Genomic DNA, 27,584 nt, shown 5'->3' on the forward strand with positions numbered 1-27,584 from the left:
GCTTCACTAAATTATGCATAAATAAAAAAATGTGATCTTATTTTGATTTTATTTGCACACCAGAGTCATCATCCAAAGAACCTGTATCTCTGGGTTCAAAAACATTTCAAAAAAGGGCACAACTACAATGAAAACAATAGCTAAAACCACAAGAAATGTGGGGAAAATGTGTAAAAACAGCAGGAAAAAAACATGATAAAAGTACTACAATTCCTAAAAGAAAAGTTTAAAATGGCTCATAAATGGCAAACTCAAGCAAAACTGCTTTGTAAAAAAAATCCCAAAAGGTTAAAACAGTTGGAATGTCCTCACAGGTGGCAAAACGGGAATAGTAGTCACTTTAATAGAAAGTGTTTTTACTGATGGTCCTCGTTGTCATTTTTATACTTTTAAAAGTCATCCTGCCAAGTTGGACCTTCCAGCTGGCTGGTTTCGGCCCCTTGGGTGTTACGTATGACACACCTAGCATAGAAAAGAAGTGCTTGTTGAAACAGCAGCAGAGGAAAAGCATCCTTATGTCCAAAATGATGATTCTTCCAATAAGCACTGTGTCCAATAATGCGCTTTCTGCGCTCAGCCTCATTCTGAGATGACAAAATATATTCAAGACAAACTGTTAAACATGGGCTTTAAATTATAACTAGACTGTCACTTTCACATATGATAGTAAAGATCCACAAATGGTGCTGGCATGCAAACAGAGAGAGAAGCTTTTGAATGATCAAACAGTGATGACCTAAAGCGTTCACAAAGAAATAGTCATTTTGAGTCGGTGGAGGTTGAGACAGCTAGGACAAGACTGTCTGGCTCTCCGATGAATCAGAAGAGGAAAGATGCATATGAATAGTCTGAAACTTATCAGACTTAATCGCTTACACTTTGAATAATTTAACCCCAACTGATGTCTCTTCTTTAAGGGTTAGCCAGTGGAACTTTTAATGCTGCAGTGTCACATGTACAATTGGACTGGAAAGCAATTCAGTTGGTTTTTTGATGTGACAAAGAGAAGTCAAAGAGTGTTCTCACAATGAATGGCTGACAATGAACGACAAGAAAAACTCTTAACTCTTGACTTAACGTTTTCAGCAGTTATTCATGCAATGCGACCGCAGGTGCGCTGTGTTTCGCTCCCACATAAAGTCGTGCGACAGCACTGATGACAGACTGTAATGCAGCTGCGTCTTTGTTTTTCTCTATAATTTCTGAATCTTACAGACAAGACAGCTGTTTTTAAAAGGAGGAACACGCTTTGCTTTCTCATATTGGGCAGTTTTCATGCACGGCATGGGAGGAACGCCTGCAGAAACCCTGGAAAATAACATTTTGGTGACAGTATATGCACTGCACCAACATGTTAATCAATTGCACACATTCAGTTTAGAATTAATCAAATCTGGAAAAGATTTTTAAAAAAAAGAAAAAAACTGCTGTGTGTCTGTGATGGAGCTTAATCTTTAAAATGATGCCTTGTGTTTGGAAACTGCTCAGGGAGTTTCAAAGACGTGAGTGTGCGCCGCAGACTGTGAGGAGGTTCTTAATGGGTTTACTGTGTAGGAGCTGTGGAACTTGGCAGACAGCTGCGATAACTCAATATACTGCATCAATTTTTCCAACTTTTTGGGAGTACGTTAAATTTCTGGAATTCCCCCTTTCACTAAACTTTAGTCATCCAGCACTGAGCCATAACATTATGACCACAGACAGTTGAAGTGTAGAACACTTATTAACACTTTATAAGGGGGGTAATATAACATTAATAGCCTTATAGGCACCGTGTGTGACGTGCATCTGAGTTACTTGCATGTGAATAGCCATGAACCAGCTGGACCATTTAAATGGTATACCCAGATGGTACTTGCCTCTTTCAGTAAGATAATGCACCAAACAAGAATGTTATCAGAATAAGTTGAGTTTGCGGTGTTGAGTTGCCCTGAAAATTCTCCAAATCAGTTATTTTTTTAGGGGAAGTTCTTGGCAAACAAGTATCCAAAGGGAGGAAGAGTGGAGGGGCACTTCTCAATTTCCATCATTTGAAGGATTAGCAGCATAGCCTTCAAGTCTGCAAGTTGCAGCTCTGCAGCATATTTTGCCCCTTTGTCGTGGCTCCTTGTGGCTATAATTAAAGTTCAGCCTAAGTTGAATATGTATTGTGGCTTTGGACAAATTAAATTTTTTAGATGGGGAGCAAAAACGTTTCTTTTAATCATGAATATAGAGAATCCCTGAACTAGTCATAATGTTAATGGCGCTTTTGGGTGATGCGCAAATAACGGTTTCTTAATAGCGCACATATTGGCCCGTGGTGCAAGAACTGGTCGATTGAGCAATGCTAAGGACCACGGTTAGGGTTAGGAGGCAAGCATTGTTCAATAAAGCAGCAGTAGGGGTTAAGGTTAAGGTTTAGGTTTAGGTTAAGGTGCACGCTTTGGTCGATTGCACACCACCATGGGTTACTTTTACGGTTAAGGTGCAAGCACTGGTCATTCATGCAGGACGGAGGGTTACAGTTATGGCGAAGGTGTAAGCATTGGTTGATCGTGCAGTGCAAAAGGTTAGGGTTATGGTTAGGTAGCACGATTGATGGGACCTTTGCGTAAATAACAAATCCATTATCCGTGCAAAATATATCAGAACCTATTGGTTTAATTTGTGAGGGGAAGTTGGCATGCAAATACACACAATTTTTTTTTTTTTTTAAATGACTAACTTACTCCAAATTCACAGTTTTGTCAGAATTTAATGTGGGACCAGCCCTGGATTTACCACAAGACTTAGGAAAACAGTTTACAGTGTTATAAACCTCTGCAGCTTATGAGGGTGAGCCACAAGCTTTTTTTTTTTCCTTTAATGAGCGCCAAGCAACAAGGTGCTGAATCAGAATCACAGCAGGAACACACACTCACACACACACACACACGCACACACACACACGCACACGCACACACACACACACACACACACACACACACACACACACACACACACACACACACACACGCACACACACACGCACACACACACACACACACACACACACACACACACACACACACACACACGGGGTTGGGAGGGAATCACGGATCCCAACATAAAAAAAAACAAAAAACGGAAACGTGTGCGATTGGTTTACTCCAACAGCTCCGCTGAATGAAAGCCTTCTTCTTTCTAACCAACAACTTTTCTTCCCTCTGCGGTCAGTCCTGACGCGTCAGCCCGGCGCACCCACCGCACATCCAGCCCCCCCCGACACCCGGACACCGGAGCCCTCCGCACACCGAGCTGAGCTCCGCTCACCGCTGGATGCCCCCGCAAGGAGAGAGGCACTGCTCGTCCGGCCCCGGGGAAACTTCATGTGGGAACTTACGGACCCAGAAAAAGCAGGCAAACAACGGGCAGCGGAGAGTGATCCTCCATACCCGGCACAGTTTGGACGCAGAGCAGCAGCAGGAGGAGGAGGAGGGCTGAACTTGAAGTAAGCGATGCACGAAAGCCTCCAAAACTCCACTTTGTTACTCTATGCGACTTTTGGTTCTACTTAAACCTTTATTTTTCTATTCAGAGGATGTGCTTTTCTTCTCCAATTTGCTGCAAAGATATTTCACCATCTTTCTTTTTTTTCTTTTTCCTATTTCAGTATTTCGTCCACGTAGTTTCTTAAGCTCTCTTCTGTTTTCTGATGGCTTGCATTGCTTTATGCACTTTGTACGCTCAAGCTATTTTAGTAGATTCTTTAAAGCCTTTAGTGACCATATTAGGTCACTTTTGTTTGTTTGTTTCTTTTTTTAACCTAATTGATGGCAATCATAAAATATGATCCGTTAATTGAGATTGCTGATAAAGCATCTCCTCACTTCACCTAAACGATGCTTTCTGCTTGAATATATGATAAACAATCTTTTTTTTTTTTAAACGCCATTGCGGGAGCACAGCATTGTGCACATAAAACCAACACTTAGTCATATTTAGAGTCAATTTCTTTTGCAATAAATGAACTAAACAGATGGGCAGTAGTACTCAATAGCATATAGCCAATCTGGACTTGAAATAAGTGAGAAAATTATCCAATTTAGAGACGTTTTAAACTAAAAAAAATAACTGAGAAATGTAATTAGGTCAATGTGGTGCTTTTCAATACATTCTATTACATCTAAATGACACATGATTGCATTTACATGGACGTTAAAGTGTTAAAATATCCTCTTACAACACTATACAGTATTTGAAGAGTGACCCACAAAGGGTTAAAATGTTACAATCCGCATGGTCTTGACTTCTTTTTTTTATTTAATTTTTTTGTTATTGTACAACTGGTGCAGAAAGTAATTACATAACTCGCCCTCACAAAGTCATTTATTCTTCTTTCATTGTTTTCCTTTTAGTGTTGGACATCGTTTATGTAGGATTCCTTACAGCCAGCGAGCTTAAGACTTCATTTTTATATAAGTTTGTTTGCATATACGTCTGTCTTCAAAGTTCATTAACAATCTTCCTTCTAGATACACTTGCATTGCAAAGAGGGATAGAAATAGCGCCGCATAAACAAGCGTCTGACTTCCCCTGCATTCACCTCTAACCACACATTTTTTGGGGGTGAACGTTTCCCGATCTGACTTGTGAAACATCTGCACACCCGAAGGTCCTGAAATGACCTCGACAATGATACCGTGGGTTCACCTTTCACCCAGACAATTATTTTTTTTTTTGAGGAGTGCTTTCTGAAGATGAGTGACGTGTTTTCCTTTCATCCTGCAATGTGTGTAAACTTTGTGGGGGAAAAAAACTGCAGTCTTTGTGAGCTTCTCACTGTTTACTTTCAGAACAAACAGAGTGAATCATCCCCTCTCAAGCATCTTTCTGTCCAACGCTGTTGATCCTAATGGATGTGTGACATAATGTTTCAGCGTTGCTCGGGACACACCCAGCTGTATGACCAGCAACAGGGCCGGCGCGGGGCAGCTGGATCTGTGTGGAAAAACAGCCGGGCAGAATCACAACAAGTGTTCGGTGAGAACATGTGGCAGTTGATGACTATGTGCGAGCTCTGGTGTTTGCAGATCACCTTTCAGGAATGCATCTTATCCTGTGTTTTTCCTCCCCACAGATAATCACTGAGCCGACATCCTTGCCACAATGGATGACTCCACCGAAGACTATGAAAACTACACCTATGAGTACTACCTGGAGTATGGCGACATGGAGGAGCTTAAAGTAGACCACAGGCAGCGGGAAACTATGCACATAATCTCAGTAGTCATCTACATCATTTCGTTTGTGCTCGGCCTAATAGGGAACGGGATTGTGATTTGGGTGACGGCGTTTAAAAGCAAAAAGACGGTCAACAGCGTGTGGCTGCTCAATCTGGCCTTGGCAGACTTTGTGTTTGTGCTTTTCCTGCCCTTCTACATTGATTACATTCTGCGGGACTTCCACTGGGACTTCGGCGTGGCCATGTGCAAGATTAACTCATTTGTGTCCGTGATGAACATGTATGCCAGCGTGCTCTTTCTCACGGTGCTCAGCATCGACAGGTACGTCTCTCTGGTTCACCTGAACTGGTCTCAGAGGCACCGCACCGTCGACAGAGCCTGGGTGGTGTGCGGTTGCATATGGGTGCTCGCTGCGGCCCTGAGCTGTCCCGCTCTTGTCTTCCGCGACACCATGCGCCTGCACGACAAAGTGGTGTGCTTCAACAACTTCCACACGCAGGACGGACACACAGCAGCCGTGACGCACATCGTGATCGTGGCCATTCGTACCACGGTGGGCTTTCTTCTCCCATTCACAGCGATATGTGTGACAGGCATATTACTGGCAGTCAGAGTGAGAAAATCGGGGGGTTCAGTTCGCCTGTCCAGCTTCTCTAAAACGGTCACCGCCGTAATCCTGGCCTTCTTTGTGTGCTGGGCCCCTTTTCATACTTTTAGCTTAATGGAGTTATCCATACATTCCTCCTTTTATCTCCACAACATACTGAAAGCCGGCTTCCCGCTCGCCACCAGCTTAGGCTTTTTTAACAGCTGCATTAACCCCCTGCTGTACATGCTGTTAGGCAGAAAGGTGCGCCGCATCCTGAAGCGTGCGTGTCTGGACATTACGAAGAGCTCCCTGAGAGAGCTCAGCCAGTCGATCTCCGCCACCGAGATAGAGTCCGTGCCGGGACTTCATCAGGACAGCGTGCCCGAGGAGCCGGTGGAGTCATCGACTCTATGACTACAGTCGTCCTCCGACTTGTGAAGCTGTCCATGAAAAACAAGTGGTTCAGACTGAGTATTACGACGCGGAGGACCGCCAGCGTCGGTCCTTCCAGCTGTGACGTTGACATTTTCCAATATCATTTCATTTGGACAAAGTTACACTGCCTTCCACTAACAATTACTCCCTGTGGAAAAGCTGATCAGTGGCTGTTATTAACATGGACATGTTATTCCTTTTATTTCACAAAATCAAATTAAAGCTTGAATTGTGAGTTAATCCATCGGGTGTAAATCAATTGGTAGTGATGCTGATAAACCCAGTAACATTTTTAATCACAATCATTTCAAGTTATTGAATCCATTATCTTGTTTTTGACATTTATGTGTAAATACATATCAAACATGTGTTGTTCATGTTCATTATACAATGTTCAAAACGTTTCTTTGGTCACAGGACAATTATGATGATTATTTTTCCCAAAATAAATTGCATAGTGTTTTACTGCTGTCACCTCTTGGACCAAGATATCTGCTCTTGTATATCCCACAGGCTATTGCAGGTATCTGGTTGTATACTGTATTATATTTCCACAATGTGTTTGTGTGCATTTTTATTGTGGCTGCAAGATTCATTTATTGATGTATCATATTTTTTGTGAAGAGCCGCATAGTCTTCATTATTCTAATATATTTGAAATAATAGTATATATATATATATATATAGTCTAATAAAATTATTGTTCTCAACATAACAGTACTTTGTTTTTCCTCATTTTCTTTGAAGTGTGACCTTTGACATGTTCTGTACACACAGACAAGTTTTCCTGGAGGACTTACATATACTCAGAAAGTGTGCCGGGGCTGGACATAAATCCAGATGTGTATTTCCTTTCCATTTCCTGAGTTTCTGTTTACAAAATCTGGCATTTCCTGTTTTCACTCTGTGGTGATTTGAGAGGACGTGTCAGTGAGAGAGAGAGAGAGAGAGCACCATCCCACGACTGGGAGGATGACAAGGTTTGTATCACTCTAGAGATTTGTGTGTGTCCCATCTTGCACTTGACAAACAATTCCCGGAGACACATGAGCCAACGGAAATGACGACTATACTTTGAAAGCCAAAACTGAAGGATAGAAAGATTATCTTCCTGTCAGAGGCACAGTGCCACATCAGGCTGAGCTAACTGGATGCAGATGAAATTAGTCACCGAGTGAATGTACATGAGCGAGTGACCAGACATCCTTTTTCGCTTTGCCATTTCCTCTTTTTATGTCATGTCCGGTTCTCATTGTTTGTTCATAAATTGACTGCCGTTCGACAAAGAAAATGTACTTTGTGTGCTGCATTAACCCTCAAGCTTCGCCCGCACATTATAACCCTGGACATGAAATAATATCTGACAAAAAGAGCAGGATTGCCTCTGATCTGCCTACAAAATGCTGGAATTTAAGTACTGCTGACATGAAGATAATTTCCATTTACTTAACTGAAGTATGAATTTGTTGGTGTCCATATCAACATAAATCTGTATGAGGCCATGCACATACAGATGTGTATAGAAGAGCAGGTCATTTTGGGCGTTTGTACTACACGTCTCTGTACTCCTATATACTGTATGTGTGCATCTATGAATATATTCAGCTTGTATGTAGTCATATTATTCTAGAAAGTATTTCCTCGTTGCAAAGGCCCAAATATCAAAGCTGTCAAATATCATTATTATTTTTGTTACACAACAGAGTGACAGTTAAGAATACACTATCACAAGAATTTTATATTATGTAATTGTTAACCGTCAGTATTGTCCTTCAGGGCAGGGCTAGATGACTTTAAACTTCCTCCTACTCATTTTCAGGCATGTAAAAACATGAAGAGTCCAAATGATTTCCTTTGTTTGGTTTCGGGTGTGTTTTGTTCTTATTTGTTGTTCTTTTTGTGGATCTGTATCTTGTTTTGACTTTAGTTATTGCTGTGTTCAGACTGAGTAAATCAATTGTATCTTTGTGACGCTGTTTCATTTTTAAGTCTTTATTACATTAAAAAACTGTCCCAATATATTTTGTTAATTTTCCGTAAGCTACAGACATACAGGACAATTCATCCGAAATTTACTGAAAACTCAAGAATTACTTTGAACATTTGTTTGTTTTATTTGTCCATCATTCATATCGTTATATTATTATTATACCAAAATGTATTGTAGAAAGATTATTTGAGGTATAATAATACATGTTGAGGAACCTCTGACAAGTATATATCTTGATTATATATTTTTTGTTATCTTGATTATCTATTCATAAAGGAATCATATTTTGAATATACATCCTCGAGTCTTAAACATCAAAATATGGCATATAAGTGATTGCAAAATAAGCATAGTTTTATAATCACTTCATCTGTTATAATGACCGATGCTGAAAAAGTTGAAGTACTCGTAGATTATGCAAGAAAGTAGCCCTGTTTTTTGGATTATGGGAGACTGGATTACTTAATCTGTGACGCAGCAGAATAACAGCACGGTGCGCAATCTGCGTGACAGGCAGCCCTCGTGAGGAGAAACCCAGCAAGGTAAGAAGGGACCAACACAACAACGCTCGTGGATTAAATATAAATAAATAGGGACTATTTCTCCGTTTGGCTTCTACTGAGGTGTGTTAGATTGGCGATGTTTAGCGCAGAGCTGTGTTTATGACCGCCGACGTGACGTGGCTCGCAGGACGGTGATTTCAAATGAAAGAAAACTAAACTAAACTAAATAAAACAAAACAAAACAAAGGCTTCACGTGCATGCCGTGGTCGTTTATGAACATTATAAATTGAACGGTATTGGCAACGTCGCGAGCTAAAGGAGTTCGAGAAGTGTGACGCCATCGCTGCCGACGTGAATCACGCTCAGCGGCATGTCAATAAATAAACTTACTGGTCACGTCAGTTATTGTACGTTTTAGTGGCATCGCTGTTAGAATCGTGTCGACAATGTTTTTGTTTTGGTAGCATGCGCGTGGAAGAGGAGGAGGCTACCTTTAGCTAACGTTTGTGTGTGTGGGGAGGGGGGCACGCGCCACGAACTTCCTGCATCTTTACCACGTGAAGTCGACACAATGAGGGGATTGATTGAGACTGTGGGGGTTAATGTCGGGCCGCCCGCATGATGCTGTTGTGTCTCCGTCTCTCTCTTCCCCCCCAGCATGTTCCGTCTGCCTGCTGCGAGCCGCAGCCTCTTCTTCCCCGCAGCCATCGCCAAAGGAGGCGCGGCCGCAGCGCACAATGGTAACAGCACGCGACCTTATCGATCAGATGTATTTACCTGCAGACTGCGTTTCTGTTTCACCCGCTTTGTTTCGGGAACTGCTCAATGACCCTTGCTACTTTTGAGTTGATGGATTACCGACAGGATTACAAACCTGGTACCGGGGCGGCTGTTGGCCCAGTTTAACTGAAGGGAGGCAGAGAGGGCGTCACCAATCTGCGTTCTCTGGTATTAACTGAGCTGCTGGACCGAGATTTCATTGGTACATTCTACAGGAGTCATAAAGTAACTTGAAATCTTTTTTTTTTAAATTTTGAAATACAGATGTCAAATGTTGTGAAGGCATGTCTATAATGAGCCACCCCATCTGACGTCCACAATCCTAGTAAAACAGTAACATTTCTAATTATGCTTTCTCATGTGCAGTATATATTAACCATTTATTCTACGCTATAATAATCTCTGGTATATTTTCAATCAGTACCAACATTCTCATGCAAGAAGGTAAAATGTTGTCACACTCTGATCATGTTTTTATATTATTGTTACTGTTGTTATTGATTTAATATGAATTTAATATTAAGTATTTTTGTTTGTATTCTTTTCATACTGTCCACTTGCTGCTGCAAAAATGTAAATTCCCCCCATTGTGGGACAAATAAAGGATTATCTTAAATTATATACAATGATTATATGTGTGGTCTGATGTTTTGCCAAGAGAAAGTGATGATTGTATGACTCCTGTAATAATATCTATATAATAATATAATAATATTTCAGCAGAAGAAGGGTAGATACCTCCCTCATGTGCAAATCTGAACCTGGTTAGGTATTGTTAACATCTATCAAAAGCACTGCAGAAAACAAATCATTATTTGCATAAATACAATTCTGACGAACGTTTACTCGACGTGTTTCTTTGTTACTAGTTTACAAATTTCAGATTTAAAAAATGTAACATTTTACAAGAGATTGTATGCATTTCAAATACAGCAACTAAAACAGTCTCATATTAGTGCACTACTTTTGCAATATATTTTTTTTCCATGCAAAACCTTTCAAGGAAGTAGATTTGTTTATATACACATAATGAACGGATATTGTCTCCTTTATGTGCCTGAAGCTCGCCTTGCATCTGCAGCAGCAGCAGCAGCAGCCCACAACCTCCTGGAAGTCTTTGTCGACGGGAAGCCAGTTATGGTGGAGCCAGGAACTACCGTGTTGCAGGTTGATAGCAAATTCATGCATTCGGTTCAGTGGACTGAAAGACGTTCCAGACATTTTCACACGTTTCTATGATCCGATAAGCTACAGACCATAAAAACCGACTGTATGATATGTGATCCTTAACCGGTTTCAGGCGTGTGAGAAGGCGGGGATGCAGATTCCTCGCTTCTGCTACCATGAACGTTTGTCAGTGGCTGGGAATTGTCGCATGTGTCTCGTGGAGATAGAGAAAGTTCCCAAGGTACGAGTGTCTCATAACTACGATACAGTACAAGCTGTGTCTTCTGTACATAACCGCTAATTCTTTTTCATCTACCCACCAGCCGGTGGCAGCTTGTGCTATGCCTGTCATGAAAGGCTGGAACATTTTAACCGATTCCGACAAAACAAGGAAGGCCAGGTAGGATCACTATCAGAAGGTAAATTGATTTAAAGCTTTAAAGCGATCCGTCCTTTTATTATATGTGACATAATCATGTATGTGGCCTGCTGTGGCGGGGTGATTTAATTATAGTGAGTTTAATTAGCTTTACTTTCTTTTGAGGAAATTAAACTCTCATACATGAAAGCAATCCTACTCAGAATTGAATGTTATTTATTTTCACACAGAGAGGGTGTGATGGAGTTCTTACTGGCGAACCACCCATTAGACTGTCCCATTTGTGATCAAGGGGGTGAATGTGATCTACAGGTAAATTACAAAAAAAGAAAAAATCAACTCTAATTGTTATATGTTTAGTGTTTGTATACTATTCATGTTTTGTTTGGAATTTAAAATACCATTTGAAGATTGAGCAATATGTGCTGGTAAAGAGTGAACACGTTGTCATTTGAAGGACCAGTCCATGCAGTTTGGGAGTGACAGGAGCCGCTTCACGGAGGGCAAACGAGCCGTGGAAGATAAAAACATTGGCCCTCTCATAAAAACTATCATGACTCGCTGTATCCAATGCACCCGTTGTGTGCGGTGAGTCACAGTCTTATGTTGAAGTAAGTCGAGTTGCTTTCGGAGTTTGAAATGACGGATCTCATTGTCTTGTTCTCCGGGCAGCTTTGCCAGTGAGATTGCAGGTGTGGAAGACCTGGGCACTACTGGCAGAGGCAACGACCTGCAGATTGGGACTTATGTGGAGAAGATGTTCATGTCGGAGTTATCTGGGAATGTCATCGATATCTGCCCCGTCGGGGCCCTGACCTCCAAGCCATACGCTTTCACCGCTCGTCCTTGGGAGACCAGGTTTTTTGGATTGTGCTCTGAAATCTCAATTAAACTCGAGGGTTGGCAAAATGTCAACTACCACTTATGCGTCGTCTGTGGTTTCCTACAGGAAGACTGAATCCGTTGATGTTCTGGACGCTGTGGGTAGTAACATTGTTGTGAGCACTCGTGGTGGGGAGGTGATGAGAATTCTGCCCCGTCTCAATGAGGATATTAACGAAGAGTGGATCTCAGACAAGACGAGGTCCCTCTTCCATCACATGAGGAAATATCTTAGCCATCAGAGTGTAATCTTTAACCAAAGCTTGACTCTGTCTCATTCCTACCATCGCAGGTTTGCTTATGACGGACTGAAGAGGCAGAGGCTCACTCAGCCAATGTTGAAAAATGAGAATGGGCAGTTGGTTCCCACAACCTGGGAAGACGTTCTGACTCGGGTTGCTGGTGCAGTAAGTCAATCAACACATACTAGAGTAATTTCCTGTAATACTTTGATGTCAGTGCGTTTAAAACACACGTGATGTTTCTCTCTTGAATACATTTTTTTTTTAAAACATTTGTCAGCTCCAAGGGGTCAAGGGCAATGATGTCGCTGCTGTTGTTGGAGGCTTGGTGGATGCAGAGGCTTTAATCTCTCTAAAAGACTTGCTGAACCATTTGAATAGTGAAAATTTGTGCACTGAAGAGATGTTCCCTGCGAGTGGAGCTGGGTGAGAGCTTACAAAGGTAGAAGTGGATAGTGGTCGCAAGTTCAGTTTGGCCCGCGGTGACGTTAGTTTCCGCTTTGTTTCTAGATCTGACCTGCGTTCAAACTACCTTCTTAACACTGGGATTGCTGGCATTGAAGAAGCCGACTTGCTGCTTTTGATTGGCACCAACCCACGATATGAGGCTCCTCTGTTTAATGCACGGATTAGAAAAAGGTGAGCGGTTTACGGCAAAGACGGTATGTCTGTTTGGTGGTGAAGCTACGTGGGACAACTAAACAAATGTCACGGGGCTCGTGCTTCAGCTGGCTGCACAACGAGTTGCAGGTGGCGCTCGTGGGGAAGGAAGTGGACCTCACATACACGTATGACCATCTCGGGGAGTCTGCTCAGGTTCTTCAAGACATCGCTTCCGGAACTCACCCTTTCTCCCAGGTAAGACGGAGCTCTTTTGGTTTGCGAATCCCATCAGTCAGCTCAAATGTCTCCCGCTATGTTCATGCCGTTTATCGCCTCTTGCAGGTGTTGGCTCAGGCCAGGCATCCTGTTGTTGTCGTTGGCAGCAGTTGCCTGCAGAGAGAGGATGGGGCGGCGATAATGGCCACTGTGTCAACCATCGCTCAGGAAGCTCGCGTCAGCAGCGGGGCGGAGGAAACCTGGAAGGTTCTCAATGTGCTTCACAGGTCACAATCTTGGAAAATTGAAAGACAAGATTTTGGCAACAGTGCAGTTTTCAAAGAGGACTTTCACTGCAATATATATATATTTGTTCTGTGCTGTCAGGGTTGCCAGTCAAGTGGCTGCACTCGATCTTGGCTACAAGCCAGGAGTGGAGACTATCAGGAAGAATCCGCCCAAAGTTCTGTTCCTACTCGGAGCTGATACGGGCTGCATTGCACGCCAAGACCTCCCTAATGATAGCCTGATAATCTATCAAGGTCAGTGTTTTTTTTTTTAATTTATTGCAGCAAAAGAAGCTCATAGTAATGTTTCCAGACTTGTCATCTTCTGCACATAAAGAATGATGACCAAAGAAAAAGTAAAAAGATAAATAAATAAATAATTGAAGTGACTGAGTGGGTTTATTTGAATGGACTGATCATCATATAGCTTTTGGACCGTGTTGGCGACTAATGCTTTCCATCGTTATCATCCAAATATTGAATAGGTTTATATTTGTTGGAAACTTTAATAATCACTTCAGTAGATTTGCACATTTTGCAATGCAAAAGAAAATACATCAGCTTCAGTTTTTTCTTTTTTCTTTTTAATTTGTAATGGTCTAGGTCACCATGGAGATGTGGGTGCACTGATGGCTGATATCATACTGCCTGGTGCGGCATATACCGAGAAATGTGGCACCTATGTGAACACGGAGGGCCGAACCCAACAGACCAAGGTGGCTGTGACTCCACCGGGCATGGCCAGGGAGGACTGGAGGATCATCAGAGCCATTTCTGAGGTTAACGGTAGATCACAATAAACATGTGATGTTCAGCAGAACAGAGAGAGACTAAACACTGATTTCCTTCCAATTCCCTAAGCTTGCTGGAGTGGCTTTGCCATATAATACTCTTGACGAAGTGCGTGGCAGGCTGGAGGAAGTTTCTCCAAACCTGGTGCGATATGATGACCGTGAGGAGGCCAACTACTTTAAGCAGGCTAATGAACTGTCTAAGGTTGGAAGTTATTTTTCTCTATTATGTATTTATTTGGTTATATAACAGGAAACTAATGAAGCGTGATTGAGATGCCAGTGTGCACAGTTAATTTATCTCAGTTTATGTCCTGTTGTTCTCTGTCATGATGTTGATGCCTTCCTTATCTGTTTCAGGCAGTGAAGCAGGCCGTCCTAAATGAACCCTTAGTTCCTCCACAGCTCACTGTGAAGGATTTTTATATGACAGGTGGGACACCGACACTCCTCTTATATACTTTACTAATATAATTTGATATCAGCGATTTCATTCTTACAAGTTTTGTTATTATGAAGATTTCATATTTATTTTGCTTTTTTTTTTTAGCTAAATAAATCCAAAGCAATAAAACTATCCTCATATTATAGCACAAAGCAAAATTAATAATATTGCATCTTCTGGTGTCTTCCCGGCTCTAGACATTCACTACATGTTAGCATTTCAAATGATTTCAGTCTGTTTTCTGGGTCTTTTTAAATTAAATAAATCCAAAAAACATTGCTCACAGCACACAATCACGTGGAAACTATTTTCATCATCGCACAATAAAAAATAGAGGGATTCTAATTTACTACCGATTAATAGATTGTATAAATTTTATCTAAGTCCACTGCTAATCCACATTATGCAAATTTGCACTAATTTAATATTTACTGTTTTGCACCAATCTCTCCAGAGCAAACTCATGGTATTGTGTAAACTATACCTGGCAGTAAATCCCCTTCTGATTGTGATCTATAATAAGTGAATAAAATATTGTGACTACCAAAAAGGCATTTTTATTCAAATGTATGAAACATGTGATATTTACAAATCATATTACCAAGATTCTGTGAATTTATTTATTTTAATGATAGTATACCATTTGTAAGATGTATTTAATTATGCAATAGCAGTAACAGTTTCAGTTTAAAATGCAGCCACTTTCTTTTTTTACTTTTGATTATTTTTAAATGTTATATACTGTCTGAATTTCTCCCTACAGATCCGATTAGCAGAGCCTCTCAGACCATGGCGAAGTGTGTGAAGGCTGTCACAGAAGGAGCTCAAGCCGTGGACGAGCCAGCCATATGTTAAAGCACAATATGGAGTCATTTAAAGAAGATACGCACAACTATTGTATTTGCACATTCCTAGAAAAATGCTGATTTGCGCCTGTGTTTTATTGTAGTGTCTGTTTTAGAATCGGAATCAGAAGTATTTTTATTTAATCCCTGCTGGGGGAAATTATTTTGACATAGCTCCACTTTCCAGAAAGTAGATGCTTTACCCCCTATGCACACTGTGAAAGTAACAGTTCCTGCAGAAACGTGTACCTGCAATGCAAAGATGTCTGTTCAGAATTACCAGATCCCCCGCTATGCACTCCTGGCAGCGCTGACATTTCAGTAGATTTGACCAAAGATTTAAGAGTGAAATAAGTCTTCCTGTGAAATTACCAGCAAAAAAAAAAAGAAGTGTTCAGATTATATTTTTATTACAGTATTTATACTACTTGAGGTGTAGCTTTTTGTGAATGTGACATCAATTAATAAACTTATTTCCGTAGCAAGTTTAAAAATCTTTACAAACTCCTTTAATTAACTCGTAAATACTTAACTAATATTTGCTAAAGACGTGCATGATCAGTAAGTGTTGTAAGCAATTTTCCCCGTCGGTGTCTGAATGGCACATGGTCCATCTTTAGAGAGCAGCCGGCTACAGTGTGGCAGCAGGGCTGATAACTCTTTCATATGGAGGATGAGAGTCGTGGTCCAGGTGGATTGAGCACTGGAACACTTCAGTTCACCCTCAGTCTCTTCTGATTTATCTCTGACGCTGGAAAAGTGAAGGACGCAAACCGCACCGTCCGTCACACAAACTGTACTCAATGTCCTAAACAGATTGACACGATATTTGTGCACTGTGGAGGCTTTTAACAAAGTTGAATTTCCAATATGGTAGGAGAGGTTGTTGTTGTTGAGCGGATTGTTGTCATGTCCCCGCAGTGCCTGTAGTGGTGCTGTGAGGAGTCTGCTGTGGCTCCAACAAAAATCCTCAGCAGCCTACCTTCTGCTTGTAAATTGCTCTGGGTAGCTTATATTTACATGCATCCGTATTTCGAGATACACCGAGCTCGATGAAGATCGCCGTTTCTGTCCTATCTCGAATATCGTTGCACGGATAGCCTAGCTGATTCTAAGAGACATTTCGGCCGTCTATCTGGAGCGAATACCTTACACAGCCCATACCAATTCAAGGTAAGCGAAGCCGCTCGCAGCCTCGAGCTCGATTTATGTGCGCGCAGCTTTGCGCAGCCTTCAGCGGGCCGAGCCTTCTACGAAAGTCCGCCGCCCCGTCGAAGCTAATAGGCCTCTTATTAGTGGCTAAATTTTTTAATAGCTTCTTATTTGATCGAGAGACTGCTTGCCTTTAGGAGGTGTAGAGCGACACCCAATATCGCCGGTTTTAAATCGAGTGGCTTGCCAATGTTACATTATGTAACGATGATGGCTATAATTCATATCGATTATTGCGGAGGCCTTCGGTAGCAGGCCGTAAGCCTCGTATGTGTACCCTTTGTTAGGAAGTATTTAGCCATTTATATATCACGTACATCTACCCTAAACTACCACGTCTGGGGGCGATCTATTACTGCCCGTGTTTTAGAATCATGTTTGTATTTTTATTAATAAATTTAAACTGTAGACAGACCTTTATAGTGTTATCATTTGCGGATGTTTCCGTTTCCTGGTTAGCTACCGCCTACTAATGTGTGTTTTTAGCTTTGTAAGCTAACTAGCTAATGTGAGTTTTCGTGGTCGGCTCGCGTGGATATTACAGGTTTTTTGGCTTAAGGTGGATCAAATCGTGTCTTTTGGGTTTGGACACGAGCAAATGTTGCACGTATATCTATTCAATTCTCAACAGTTTCAAGTTTTACATCTGTGTCGGCTCCGAAGCTAATGTGGCTAGCTGGCTTCCCGGAATGAAACCTTGGTGTGTTTGCCGTCAGTCAGGTTCTTCTGGTTTACCTAAAGTTTGATATTTGTACTACAGATGAATGTGCGTCCATCCGAGTCGGTACTGTGTGGCCACTGAGCCCTGCAGCTGCTGGAGGAAGAGCGATTCGCATAAACCCGATAGCACAAAGTTTACGGCAGCGCCTCCGCCACAGTTATTACAGTGGGAGTAACGAGCGCCAGTATTATGAAGCGATAACTACATTGTTTTCAGACACTTTCGTGGTGAGTTCAGACAGTCCCGTAGTGAGGCTGGTTCGAGCTGCTCTTAGAGATCGCTGCATGCAGTCATGCTGTTTAAAAAAAAAAAAATTATTATCACCATCACATCATCGCGTGAGTGCTACAGACAGCAGTAATAACACGGACTGTGGGAGACAGTCACATGCTCTCTGTTGGCCACCTGCACGAGACAAACTACACGATCACCAGACTGTTTACAGTAGAAGAGAAAACATTTCCCTCAAATCCCTCTGGAGGTCCGAATGGATTAACTTTTTTAATATTCTGCACCATCAGTAAAAGTGTGTATCAGTAAAGAAGCTTCTCTAGATGGATCGAGCTTTAATTGGACATGGATAGTTGATGCTTGACTAAATGAGTGTGGGATGAGTTTGACACACATTGTTTTTGCCTGCACATGTCAGTAATTGAAAACTGCAAGTGCAAACAATATAATGCGCGCGTGTACTGCTGTTACTTATATATGTATATATCATAAACTTTCAGCTAAAAATTAAACATAATACATCCCATAGCAAGTTAAATTCTCAATGGACTTTTCATCGGGAAGATAATTTGTTAAAAAACACAGAAATTTGATTATATTCAAACTTGTTGAATTTTTCGCTGATGTGAGTTCTCACATCAGTAAGTTCTCACAGTTCTACAAAGACCTTCATGGTCTTCAAGTACACAAAGGGGTGTGGACATTATCAATAAGGAATAGTTGTTATAAAACAAGTTGACAATAATCAAAGTCTTTGAATTACAAATTCAAATGGCTTAAAATGACAACTTTTACAATATTCTTAATTTTCATAATTGAGACTGAGAAACCTTGTTGAAGGTCATTTGTAGATCAAATTTAATGAGATTTCAATGCACATGTTTTTAAATATGATTTTTTTGACTTTCACACAGCTGATCTGAACCATACAGCTCAGTCAAGATTTTTGTATTATCCTGTGATCTGATACATTTTTAATAATAATAAAGATTGAAACTGTGTGGCTTAACAACTCATCTTTCACTAGTATTGCTGTAGTATTTCTCATACCGTAGAAGTATTTCTTAGTTTTTTCTGCCACCACTTTTCTAACATGATAAATTGTTGTACTCTGTCAAAATATATGGTTTGTCTGTATTGACAATATGAGAACTTTTTAAAACATTTGTGGTTAATTGGGCACAAATTGACCCAAATGACCAGCAGCTTTTATTCTATAACCGCCACTTTGATAAAAAAAAAAAAGAAGTATTTGTTTGAGGTTTAATTTAAGCCAAATCTCAGATGTTGTGCAATTCAAACTGATGTCAAACATTTCTATTTCGAGATGAATCTGGGAAATTCAGCACCACTGTCCTTAAAATAAGTGTTTTTTTCCGTCTTGCTTGTTTATGAATCTCTTCAAGTGGTTAAGTCCAAATGGACCGAGTAATGTGAAGTATACCGAGGCGCCACATGATCTCTTCACTTTATTGTTACATTGATAGAGAGCAGCTCTTGTACTCACTCCGATCTCTCCTACTCTCAGTTTGATGTTTCTCAATAAGAGATTAAGTGCAATGAAGATTAGTGTGGGTCCCTAAATTAAGAGCTAAATTGTTCTGACTAGAGTATTCTTTTGTATGTAAATTAGCCTTAATGGAGCATTTATTATTCACATCACATGCTTATAGTAGTTTAATGACAAGGCAGTGATTAAAGCAAGTTATTAGCCAGTCAAGATAAGACACTTGAACAGTATTTAAACAGTCACCGACTGTGATGCTAGTAAAGTGTTTGCTTTTGAATAACCTGTTTTCAAAGCCTGTTGCTCTGCCTCCGTATGAAGTGGCAGTAATGTAATTCCTGGTTTTTCCCTTGCCTTTATCCCATCAGCTGATGTTGTCAAGGACAAGAGTCACGTGATGTATGAAGGCAAACACATACATTTCTCAGAGGTGGACAATAAGCCGTTGTGCTCGTACAGCCCAAAGCTCTGCAAGCAGCGCCGGCTAAACGGCTATGCTTTCTGTATTCGGCACGTCCTGGAGGATAAGACGGCTCCCTTCAAGCAGTGTGAGTATGTGGCCAAGTACAACAGCCAGCGATGCACCAACCCCATCCCCAAGTCCGAGGACCGCAGGTGTGTATGGCCGTGCGTCTTCCGTTGTGTCGTAACGTGTCCGCGGCGGCCGGCGTGCTGAAGGCGGGTCTCTTGTCTTCCAGGTACTGTAACAGCCACCTGCAGGTTCTCGGCTTCATTCCCAAGAAGGAACGGAAGAAGAAGCACGACCCTTTGGAAGAAATGCGCTCGCGGGCTCACCTGGAGTCAGTGGCTCTCAACATTACCGTGCCCTCTCTCGCTTTGAAAGCTTCGAATGGTCTAGATGAACTTCCGCCATCTCCCCCCTGTTCACGCCTGTTACCCATCCCCGACGGGGAGTTCCTGGACCCTTTTGCCTTTTACGAGGACGACACAGACGCGGAGGAGCTGGGCACCCCTCGGAAGAGCAACGCCATCAAGAAGAAACTGCAGAGTCGCCTGGTGCTCAACCAGAAGCTCTGCCACGACACAGACCTCTTCCAGCCACCCCCTGAGCACTTTAGCCCCGCCCCCGCCTCCCGTGTCCACCCCTCGCCACCGCTCAACACTCATGTCCCGCGGCAGCAGCAGCCAGGTCTCCTCCAGCTGCCCCAGCACTCCAGCGTTACTTCCTTCATCTTCCCAGGACAGCACCAGGGTTTATTATGCAATCCACCACCACCTCAGACGGTCAACTTTCTGCCTCCAGGGATGCCCGCGAACGCAGCACCCAGTCCAGTGCAACATTCTGGGCCATCGCTCAGCAGGAAAATGCCTTTCGCTGCTACTCACTTGCCCGTCGGCTGCAAGGACAGTGGCAGTACCAATCAGCGGCATGTGGTCGTCATGCGCCCCACAGCCTTCTCGCCCTCTGCCAGCTGCCTGGCCAGGTTGCAACATCTGGTGCAGCTCTGTGCCAAGAGACATAGGGAGCACGGAGATCTCTTTCCTCACTTAGGTGACTCGCTTCAACCTCTTTGCCACTCAATGTCGTTTTTAAGTTCTATGCCTTCTTCCAGTACTGTGGAAGACATACAGACAGGCGCATGCTGAAATAAGTGAGCTGCCCTAACAAGCTCTCTTGCAGGACTGGACTGGTCAGAAGATAGTGCCGATGATGACGATGATGAAGAAGAGGATGCTGAGAGATATGCTTCTTTTCAGAGCTCTTGGAGATCACCGAATGGGTTGGTATCTCAATACCTCACCCCACCGTGTAACACTGTTACTTCTTGTTATGAGACGTGTCGTGTGTTTCCACCCCACCCCCTCACCCCCTCCCCGCCCCTTGTAGGCTCGACGAGGACGGCGGCTCCTCTCGGAGGACGCGGCTGCTGAGGCTTTGCTCATACCTCCAAGAGAAGTACAAGCGCATGTGCAGGCAGGAGAGGGCGAGTATCCGCCAGAAGAGGTACCGCTATGCCTTCCGCAAAGCCTTGCTGCACGCCGCCAGCAACGATCCCGACTGCGCGGGGCAGCTGATCCAGGAGCTGAGCGACGCCTCTCGCAGCCCTTCAGGGTACAGTCTGGTTTGCATTACCCGCCAGAAAGCGCACGAGGACCATAACGTGACCGTCGGGAAGCGTAACGCCATGACGGTGCACACAGATATCGCACCGATCAGAAGTTTGGCTGAAGAAGTTAAGACACTGTTCAAAGAAATGACACAAACACAGCAGCTCCACTCCAGCTCAACATTCTCAATTGTCGTCCAGCAAACATACACCTGAGACAGAGTGGACATTTTGATTATTTCTACATCTTTCCTCTGATGATCTGACACACACATTTGCAATTGACTGGGAAAGGTTGTAGCCACTGGGCGCAACAGAGTCACCTCATTTCCCTTTATGACCAGTCATGGAGACAAATCCGACATCAGCAAGTCCAGGTGAAACTGGAGAAGAAGAACTTACTTTGACTTTTTAGGAAGAAAAGTCGAGCAGAGCTGGACTCGGAGGTAGCGGCGTCCCGTTTGCGCTGGTCGGGGTTATTTGATACGCGAGGGAGAATAGAAGCATAGAAGGGTCAGCAAGCAATGGATGCATATACGGACTTTCAATTCTGCAGATAAAAAGCTAAATGTCAAAACACCCCGTCAGTTAGAAATGTATCGCCTGTAGATTATTCAGATTTCGTCACATCCCGCGTGTTTGTTTATTTTCTTTTTTTCCCCGATCTGCTGTCGTCTAATGTTTCTAATCTTCAACACAGTGTAACAAATGTCGATTGTTGCCGCTGTGAACTCAGTCCTCAATCTCTTCATCTCCTCAGTGTGGCTCCGGCGCGGCCGCAGAGCACAGACCCGGGGACCTGCACCGGCAGCACAAAGGGCCAGGCCTGCAACAACAGAGCTCTGCCCTTCACCCGGCACTGCTTTCAGCGTATCCTTTCTTTTTTAAAAAAAAAAACACACCCACTCGAACAGCTGCTCGCTGCAACCGCAGGACAATAACCGATATCAAGTTCGATTTAACAAGTGTCTTAAGTCACATAGTGCGACGCACGTCGCGCCAGAGCGTGACGCCCGCGTGCTCTCCGTTGTGGCACTTTCTGTTTTTTTGTTTTGGTTTTTTTTCCTTCATTGTTCTTTGCAGACATTCTGTTGAACCGTTCCCAGCAGCTCTTTGCCAGTTGTACAGCCAAATTCGCAGATGGTCAGCAGTGCTCCATCCCCGTGTTTGATATCACGCACCAGACACCCCTCTGTGAAGAGCATGCCAAAAAGATGGTGAGTGTGGCGTCCGCGGGGGGGGGGGGGGGAACTTGGAACATTTTTGGGGGAATGTGTGTAATTTGCCGCCTGCAGGGAGATGGACCGCGGTGACCAACCTCGCGTTTCCCTGCTCCTAAATATGCATTTCTGCCCGTTTAAATATGTTAAATGAAGATATGCCTGCCAGCAAACTCCATTACTCCAAATGAGGAAGTTACTGGAAGTCATGTCCGATTTTCATTTGCAGAAATTATAAACATCGTCTCCCGTTAATAAACTCGAGATGTGGTGATAAGGTGCTCTCGTCGTCTTCCCCCGTGTTGAGTCGAGTTGTTTTCCCCCCAGAGTTTTCCCAGACTTTGCATTATGAATGTATGAAAGAATGTTTGTCTTTCATTTCCTCCCCTGAATATATCTCACACGTACATCTCGTATGTCCACGTCTCCAGGATAACTTTCTGCGCGGGGATGGAAACCGGCGAGTGCAGCACCACCAGCAGCAACAGCGAAAGCCTCGCAAAAAGACCAAACCCCCGGCGCTCACCAAAAAACACAAAAAGAAGAGGAGGAGAGGGCCGCGGCGGCCTCAGAAACCCATCCCGCCAGCGTTGCCGCAGGGGAACCTGGGAATGCCTTCGACCAGCCTCGCCATGCCCTTGCATGCCGGCATAAGGTCTGCTTGCACCGAGTAAAATATTTAGAGCGTGTGGAGAGAGTCTCCTCGTTCCGCGGGCTCTGGCGTCGCACGCTTGGAAGCGTTTTCTGTCCTGAACCGTTGTGTTTTGTCGTCATCCGTGCAGCAGGAGTCCCTCCACCCCAGACCTGAGCACGGAGGAACTCCCCGACGACATCACCAATGACATGGCAGACATTCCAAACGACCTGGAGCTGAACCAGGAGGATTTCTCCGACGTGTTGCCCAGGCTACCCGACGACCTGCAGGACTTCGACTTGTTTGAAGGTTCGAAGATCACTTTTTTTTTTTTTGCCCGATGTTTGCACCGACTTGAACTGTACGCAACTTTTAACTCGCAGATCGTCATTTAAATTGTCCTTTTTAGTCCCTGCGTTCTCACTATAGGTCCCGGGAGAACAAAGCGAATCCTTTGTTCTCCCGGCATAACTTTTTAGAACTTTAAACCCCTTTAAAAAGTGCAGCCCTAAAAATCGCCTCTTACACGTGTTTTTTACTAAACTACCGCGAACGCAGTCTCGGGTGTCTGACGTGACGCTTTAACGATTTGCAGGGAAGAACGGCGAGCTGCTGCCCACCACCGAGGAGGCGGAGGAGTTGGTACGCGCGCTGCAAGCCATGGGGTCCTACCCGGACTCTCTGGTGTGCCTGACCTCGATGGGGGACTTGACCCCCGCTGAAGGAGTGGACCACAGGTCCATGGCCGTGTTCCCCGGTCCGGTCCAGCCGGGCGCCATGGGCGACCTGCTCAACAGCCGCATCCCGACGGAGAACTTCACCAGCCTGGAGCTGGAGGACAACCTACTGCAATCCACCGGGGATCACTTCCCCCCCCCGTCGCCGCCGTCGCAGCCCGCCAACCAGCCCTCGACGTCCTGCTCCAGCCTGACCTCGTCCTCGTCGGCGGCGGCGTCCGCCCCCGCCGCCCCCCTGCTCCCTCAGACCTCCATAGCGGAGAGGACGTTTTCCCGGACGCACACGTCGCACGCGCTGGCCAAGTCGGACGCGCCCACCTCGTCTCCCCAGGGCAGCCACTACAGCAGCGAGCACGTGCCGTCCCCGTACAGCGACCACATATCTTCTCCCCACGCCGGCTCCTTCCAGACGGACGCGCCGCTGCTGCTGGAAGTCCCTCTCAGCGGGGTGCCGGGAGCCTCGCGCCCCACGTGGAACAACCTCCCGCTCCCCATCACCGACCCCGCGCAGTTCGGGAACCTCATAGGGTCAGAGAGTCACCTCATATCCACGTCCCTGTCCACCCCGCCCGCCGCCACCCACTCGGTGACCCTGCAGCCCATGGCCGCCCTCTCAGCGATGCCCCAGAGCGGCATGACCGGCCTCACGACTCCCGCCGCCGCCTCGTCCTCCCTCCCGTCTCCCTCCCACGACCTCTTGACCTCCTCGCAGCCCAAGCAGCAGCTCCCCCAGTTCAGCGCGGCCTTCGGCCATCAATTGGCCTCCCACAGCGGCATCCCGAAAGACGTGCAGCCCAGCCACAGCTCCACGGCGCCCCCTGCTGGCTTCTCCATAGTCAGTGCCACCGCTGCAAGTGCCAACAGCGCCACGCCACCTTTCGCGCAAAGCAAATGAGGGCCCGGCGGCACGCGGCGGTTCCCAGTGGACTCGCAGTCACTTCCACCCCGGCGCGGCCCGGCTCCGGACTCACCGCCCCCCCCCCCCCATCTCTTCATCCGCTACATGTGTGCAATGTGGTACTCGTGCACTATTTGATCATGAATTTGCACAACCTCCGATATTCCTCCAATCACGTTTCTTTCTTTCTCCTCCCGGAGCCAGACGCTGCCCGGGATTATAGGTCGGTGCGAGTCCACTTGTTTGATGCCTTGTGGTTTCGTCAGCAGGGGGTTAACAGTCAGACTTTTTTTTAAATTTGTTTTGTTGTTTTTTTTTGTGGCGATATAAGCGGGTGAAAATTTGGCGAAAGGACCTTAGCAGAGATTATCTGTGTCACAGTGCTCAGAATTCATAGAAGCCTCAATCAATGGTCAGTTTGGTTTGCTTTGCCAGTTCCAGTCCTGTGTTAAAAAGGATCAACTGTACCCTGCCTTGCTCAGATGGCCATTGCTTTTCTCTTGATTTATTCCCCACCCGTTTCATACACTGCTTCCGTCACCCTCTGAAAAACACGAGTACAGATAGTGACATCTTTGTGATCCACTATGTTTCAAGCTATTTAACTGTTTTCATGATATAGAGTCAAGATTTCACGGTGGTGAATTTACCAAAATACTTTAAACAGTCGTTTTTTTTTTTTAATATTGTGTATATTGTATATGTGCTCATTTATTGGTTTGCTCGGACGTCAAAATCTCTGACCTCACCATTGGTTGTGGGACTCTGAGTGGCCTAGTAGACACTTGAAGGTAACTATAGTTTCTTAAAGCAATAAACACATTAACATTGTGCGATATTTTATGGGCCTCATTACACGTAGCTTCACTTCTTTAAAACCAGGCTGCATCAGGACTCTTCTCCGATCTCTATTAACGGATTCACCCAGAGCCTTTAGAGGCGCTAAACCAGGTTTTTATTCCCGAGTGATTTTATTTTTATTTAATTTTAATTTTATTTTTTCCAAATACCGATCAATGAGCTTCAGTGTTACGGGGAGGATGGGTGACGCTACAATCCAGGGACTTTAAGTGTCTACTCTCAAAAGGTGCTCTGTGGTCCACATGTACAATGGTCTTAAGTGGCTCGCATGTCTTGAGTTCCAGGATTCGAAGGAAATCCACAGTAAGAAAGCCCAGATTCCCCCACGACAGTCAGTGGATCAGTGTCTTCACTCATCAGCTAAGTGTAACACGATGGTATAAATTGGTGTATTTTGCACGTCTGACGTAAAGCAATGCTGGTTTTACTCAGTTTTAAAGTGATTTAATTATTATTATTTTATTTTAAAGCTAAAATGATGAAAACCTGAAGTCTGGTTCAAGTTCTGGAAAGCGAGGACGAGTTCACCTCCCGTCGTGTCCGTTAGCGGCTCACACAACAACATGGATTTTGATAGATATATTAGCCATTTGACAGATTGTCAGGCATTGTTGAGTATTAGGTATATAGAATAGCCGTCTCTATCTTGGGGTTTGTTGGTGAATTATTGAGTAGCAATGGATTGAAATTGTTATTTGCAACGTATTCAGTGGAACCTGTGTCTTGTAGAATGAGTCTCTTGCTTTTAATGGCTATCAAAATGGTTGTAAGTTCTCGTTTGTCCGGAGGGATCAATGTCTGTATGCCGTCATTCTGTTTGTGATACTATTCTGGTGGAGAATGTTTTTTGTTTTTTTTGTTGGGTTTTGTATCATTTTTTTGATAGCTATTAAACTCCAGAAGGAAGTCTGAGATCGCATGAGGCAGCAAACCTTTTTAACGTGAGAACATTATAATGATATTAGACAAATGGCCACTGGCTTGATTCTTGGTGGAATGAAAAGTTGGGACTTTATGCATCGTTGCAGAAAAAAAGAAGAGAAAAAAACAACCAGATCACCGTACTATTTCAACATAGATTTTGCACAGGAGTGAATGAGGCCGGTGGTGTTTCACATGTCCCGTGTCCGTCTTTGCCTCCCCACACGCCCCCCCAACCCCCCCCTTTTTTTTTTTTTTGTTTCTTTGCTTGGATGCTCATTACACGAACAGCTGCCATCATTACCAACTCTGAGCCTGCACCAGACCTGTATTTCCAGCTGTGAGAAGGCCCAGTTCTGTCTCTCCCTTCCAAAGAGAAAGCACGTCATGAAGTGTAAACCCGTAGCTCCACCAGAGACTAACTGGGCTTCTCAGCCACCGGTAGAAGAAGAAAAAACAAAAAAACCCACAGTCGCCCCCGAGAGTTAGGAAGGAAACACATAAAACAAAAAAATTCCAGGTTGGGTGAAAAATGGAATAAAGCAAGGCAATACTGCTGTAACCGCATAGCATGAGATTAATCCGCGGCGCCGGTCTCCTCTCCCCGACAAACCACGTAGAACAAATTTTCACAGGGCTCGTAAGGCACGCTTGAATCCAGAGATGGCTGACAAATTCCTATACTCATTGAATGTACTGTATTACTGTTTTTAAAGATAGGATGAGCTAATCTAGTCACCTTTTGTTATTGGTCCTTGTTTAATTTGTCTAAGGTATTTTTTGTATACAAAAGTTTACATTTTTATGTATATTTTTCTTGTGTACAAATGATGTAATAAGTGTACAAACACTGTATGTAATATCTGTATATAGTGTGAGAAATTTGATCTTTTGTTTTTGGATGTATAAATAAAACTTGCTGTGAGGTTATTTGCCGACATGGTTTGATGTGGTTTTTAAGATCGACACCGAAAACACTCAAAAAAATCATTGTAGGTTAAGTTACACGTTCAGGTTCTCAATGTTAATAGCGAAGTTCATAATGAGCAATTACAATTATTTTAATCCCCACGTATTAGAATTCCTTTTTTTAAAGCAATGTAATTACATTGAGTTGCCATCTCATTAGAAAAGCAAACTCTTTAAAGGATGTAAGGCACCCCCTCATAATTAAATTTTTTCATATTCTGTTGGGTAATTCATCTTTCTTC

At 43.8% G+C, this 27,584-nt stretch overlaps 3 protein-coding genes across 5 annotated transcripts; all 3 read left to right on the top strand.

The window, feature by feature from the left end:
* Positions 1-3,153: 3,153 nt before the first annotated feature.
* cmklr2 (chemerin chemokine-like receptor 2) lies at positions 3,154-6,946 on the top strand. The gene is made up of 3 exons (XM_080498619.1): positions 3,154-3,472; positions 4,902-5,004; positions 5,102-6,946. The coding sequence occupies exon 3, from the start codon at positions 5,131-5,133 to the stop codon at positions 6,208-6,210; it is 1,080 nt and encodes a 359-aa protein (XP_080354745.1). The 5' UTR covers positions 3,154-3,472; positions 4,902-5,004; positions 5,102-5,130; the 3' UTR covers positions 6,211-6,946.
* Positions 6,947-8,694: 1,748 nt separating this feature from the next.
* On the top strand, positions 8,695-15,848 carry LOC308131284 (NADH-ubiquinone oxidoreductase 75 kDa subunit, mitochondrial-like). 2 transcript variants are annotated; one of them, XM_080497957.1, is made up of 19 exons: positions 8,695-8,763; positions 9,383-9,465; positions 10,569-10,672; positions 10,806-10,913; positions 10,996-11,072; positions 11,282-11,363; positions 11,509-11,639; positions 11,724-11,909; positions 12,001-12,135; positions 12,226-12,340; positions 12,456-12,601; positions 12,686-12,814; positions 12,904-13,033; positions 13,121-13,281; positions 13,382-13,536; positions 13,885-14,060; positions 14,143-14,277; positions 14,433-14,505; positions 15,281-15,848. In XM_080497957.1, the coding sequence occupies exons 2-19, from the start codon at positions 9,384-9,386 to the stop codon at positions 15,370-15,372; spliced, it is 2,217 nt and encodes a 738-aa protein (XP_080354083.1). In that variant the 5' UTR covers positions 8,695-8,763; position 9,383; the 3' UTR covers positions 15,373-15,848. The 2 variants fall into 2 exon arrangements, with proteins under 2 accessions (XP_080354083.1, XP_080354084.1); XM_080497958.1 differs by lacking the exons at positions 8,695-8,763; positions 9,383-9,465 and adding an exon at positions 9,572-9,730 and having other exon boundaries at positions 15,281-15,847.
* Positions 15,849-15,964: 116 nt separating this feature from the next.
* Positions 15,965-27,311, top strand: ino80da (INO80 complex subunit Da). Of its 2 annotated transcripts, none has more exons than XM_080497955.1 (10): positions 15,965-16,535; positions 19,402-19,648; positions 19,732-20,546; positions 20,676-20,775; positions 20,883-21,107; positions 21,863-21,972; positions 22,186-22,319; positions 22,754-22,977; positions 23,108-23,265; positions 23,552-27,311. In XM_080497955.1, the coding sequence occupies exons 2-10, from the start codon at positions 19,431-19,433 to the stop codon at positions 24,586-24,588; spliced, it is 3,021 nt and encodes a 1,006-aa protein (XP_080354081.1). In that variant the 5' UTR covers positions 15,965-16,535; positions 19,402-19,430; the 3' UTR covers positions 24,589-27,311. The 2 variants fall into 2 exon arrangements, with proteins under 2 accessions (XP_080354081.1, XP_080354080.1); XM_080497954.1 differs by having other exon boundaries at positions 15,967-16,535; positions 23,105-23,265.
* Positions 27,312-27,584: the final 273 nt, after the last annotated feature.

Source organism: Blennius ocellaris (assembly GCF_963422515.1).
Source record: "Blennius ocellaris genome assembly, chromosome: 6".
Taxonomy (NCBI): Eukaryota; Metazoa; Chordata; class Actinopteri; order Blenniiformes; family Blenniidae; genus Blennius; species Blennius ocellaris.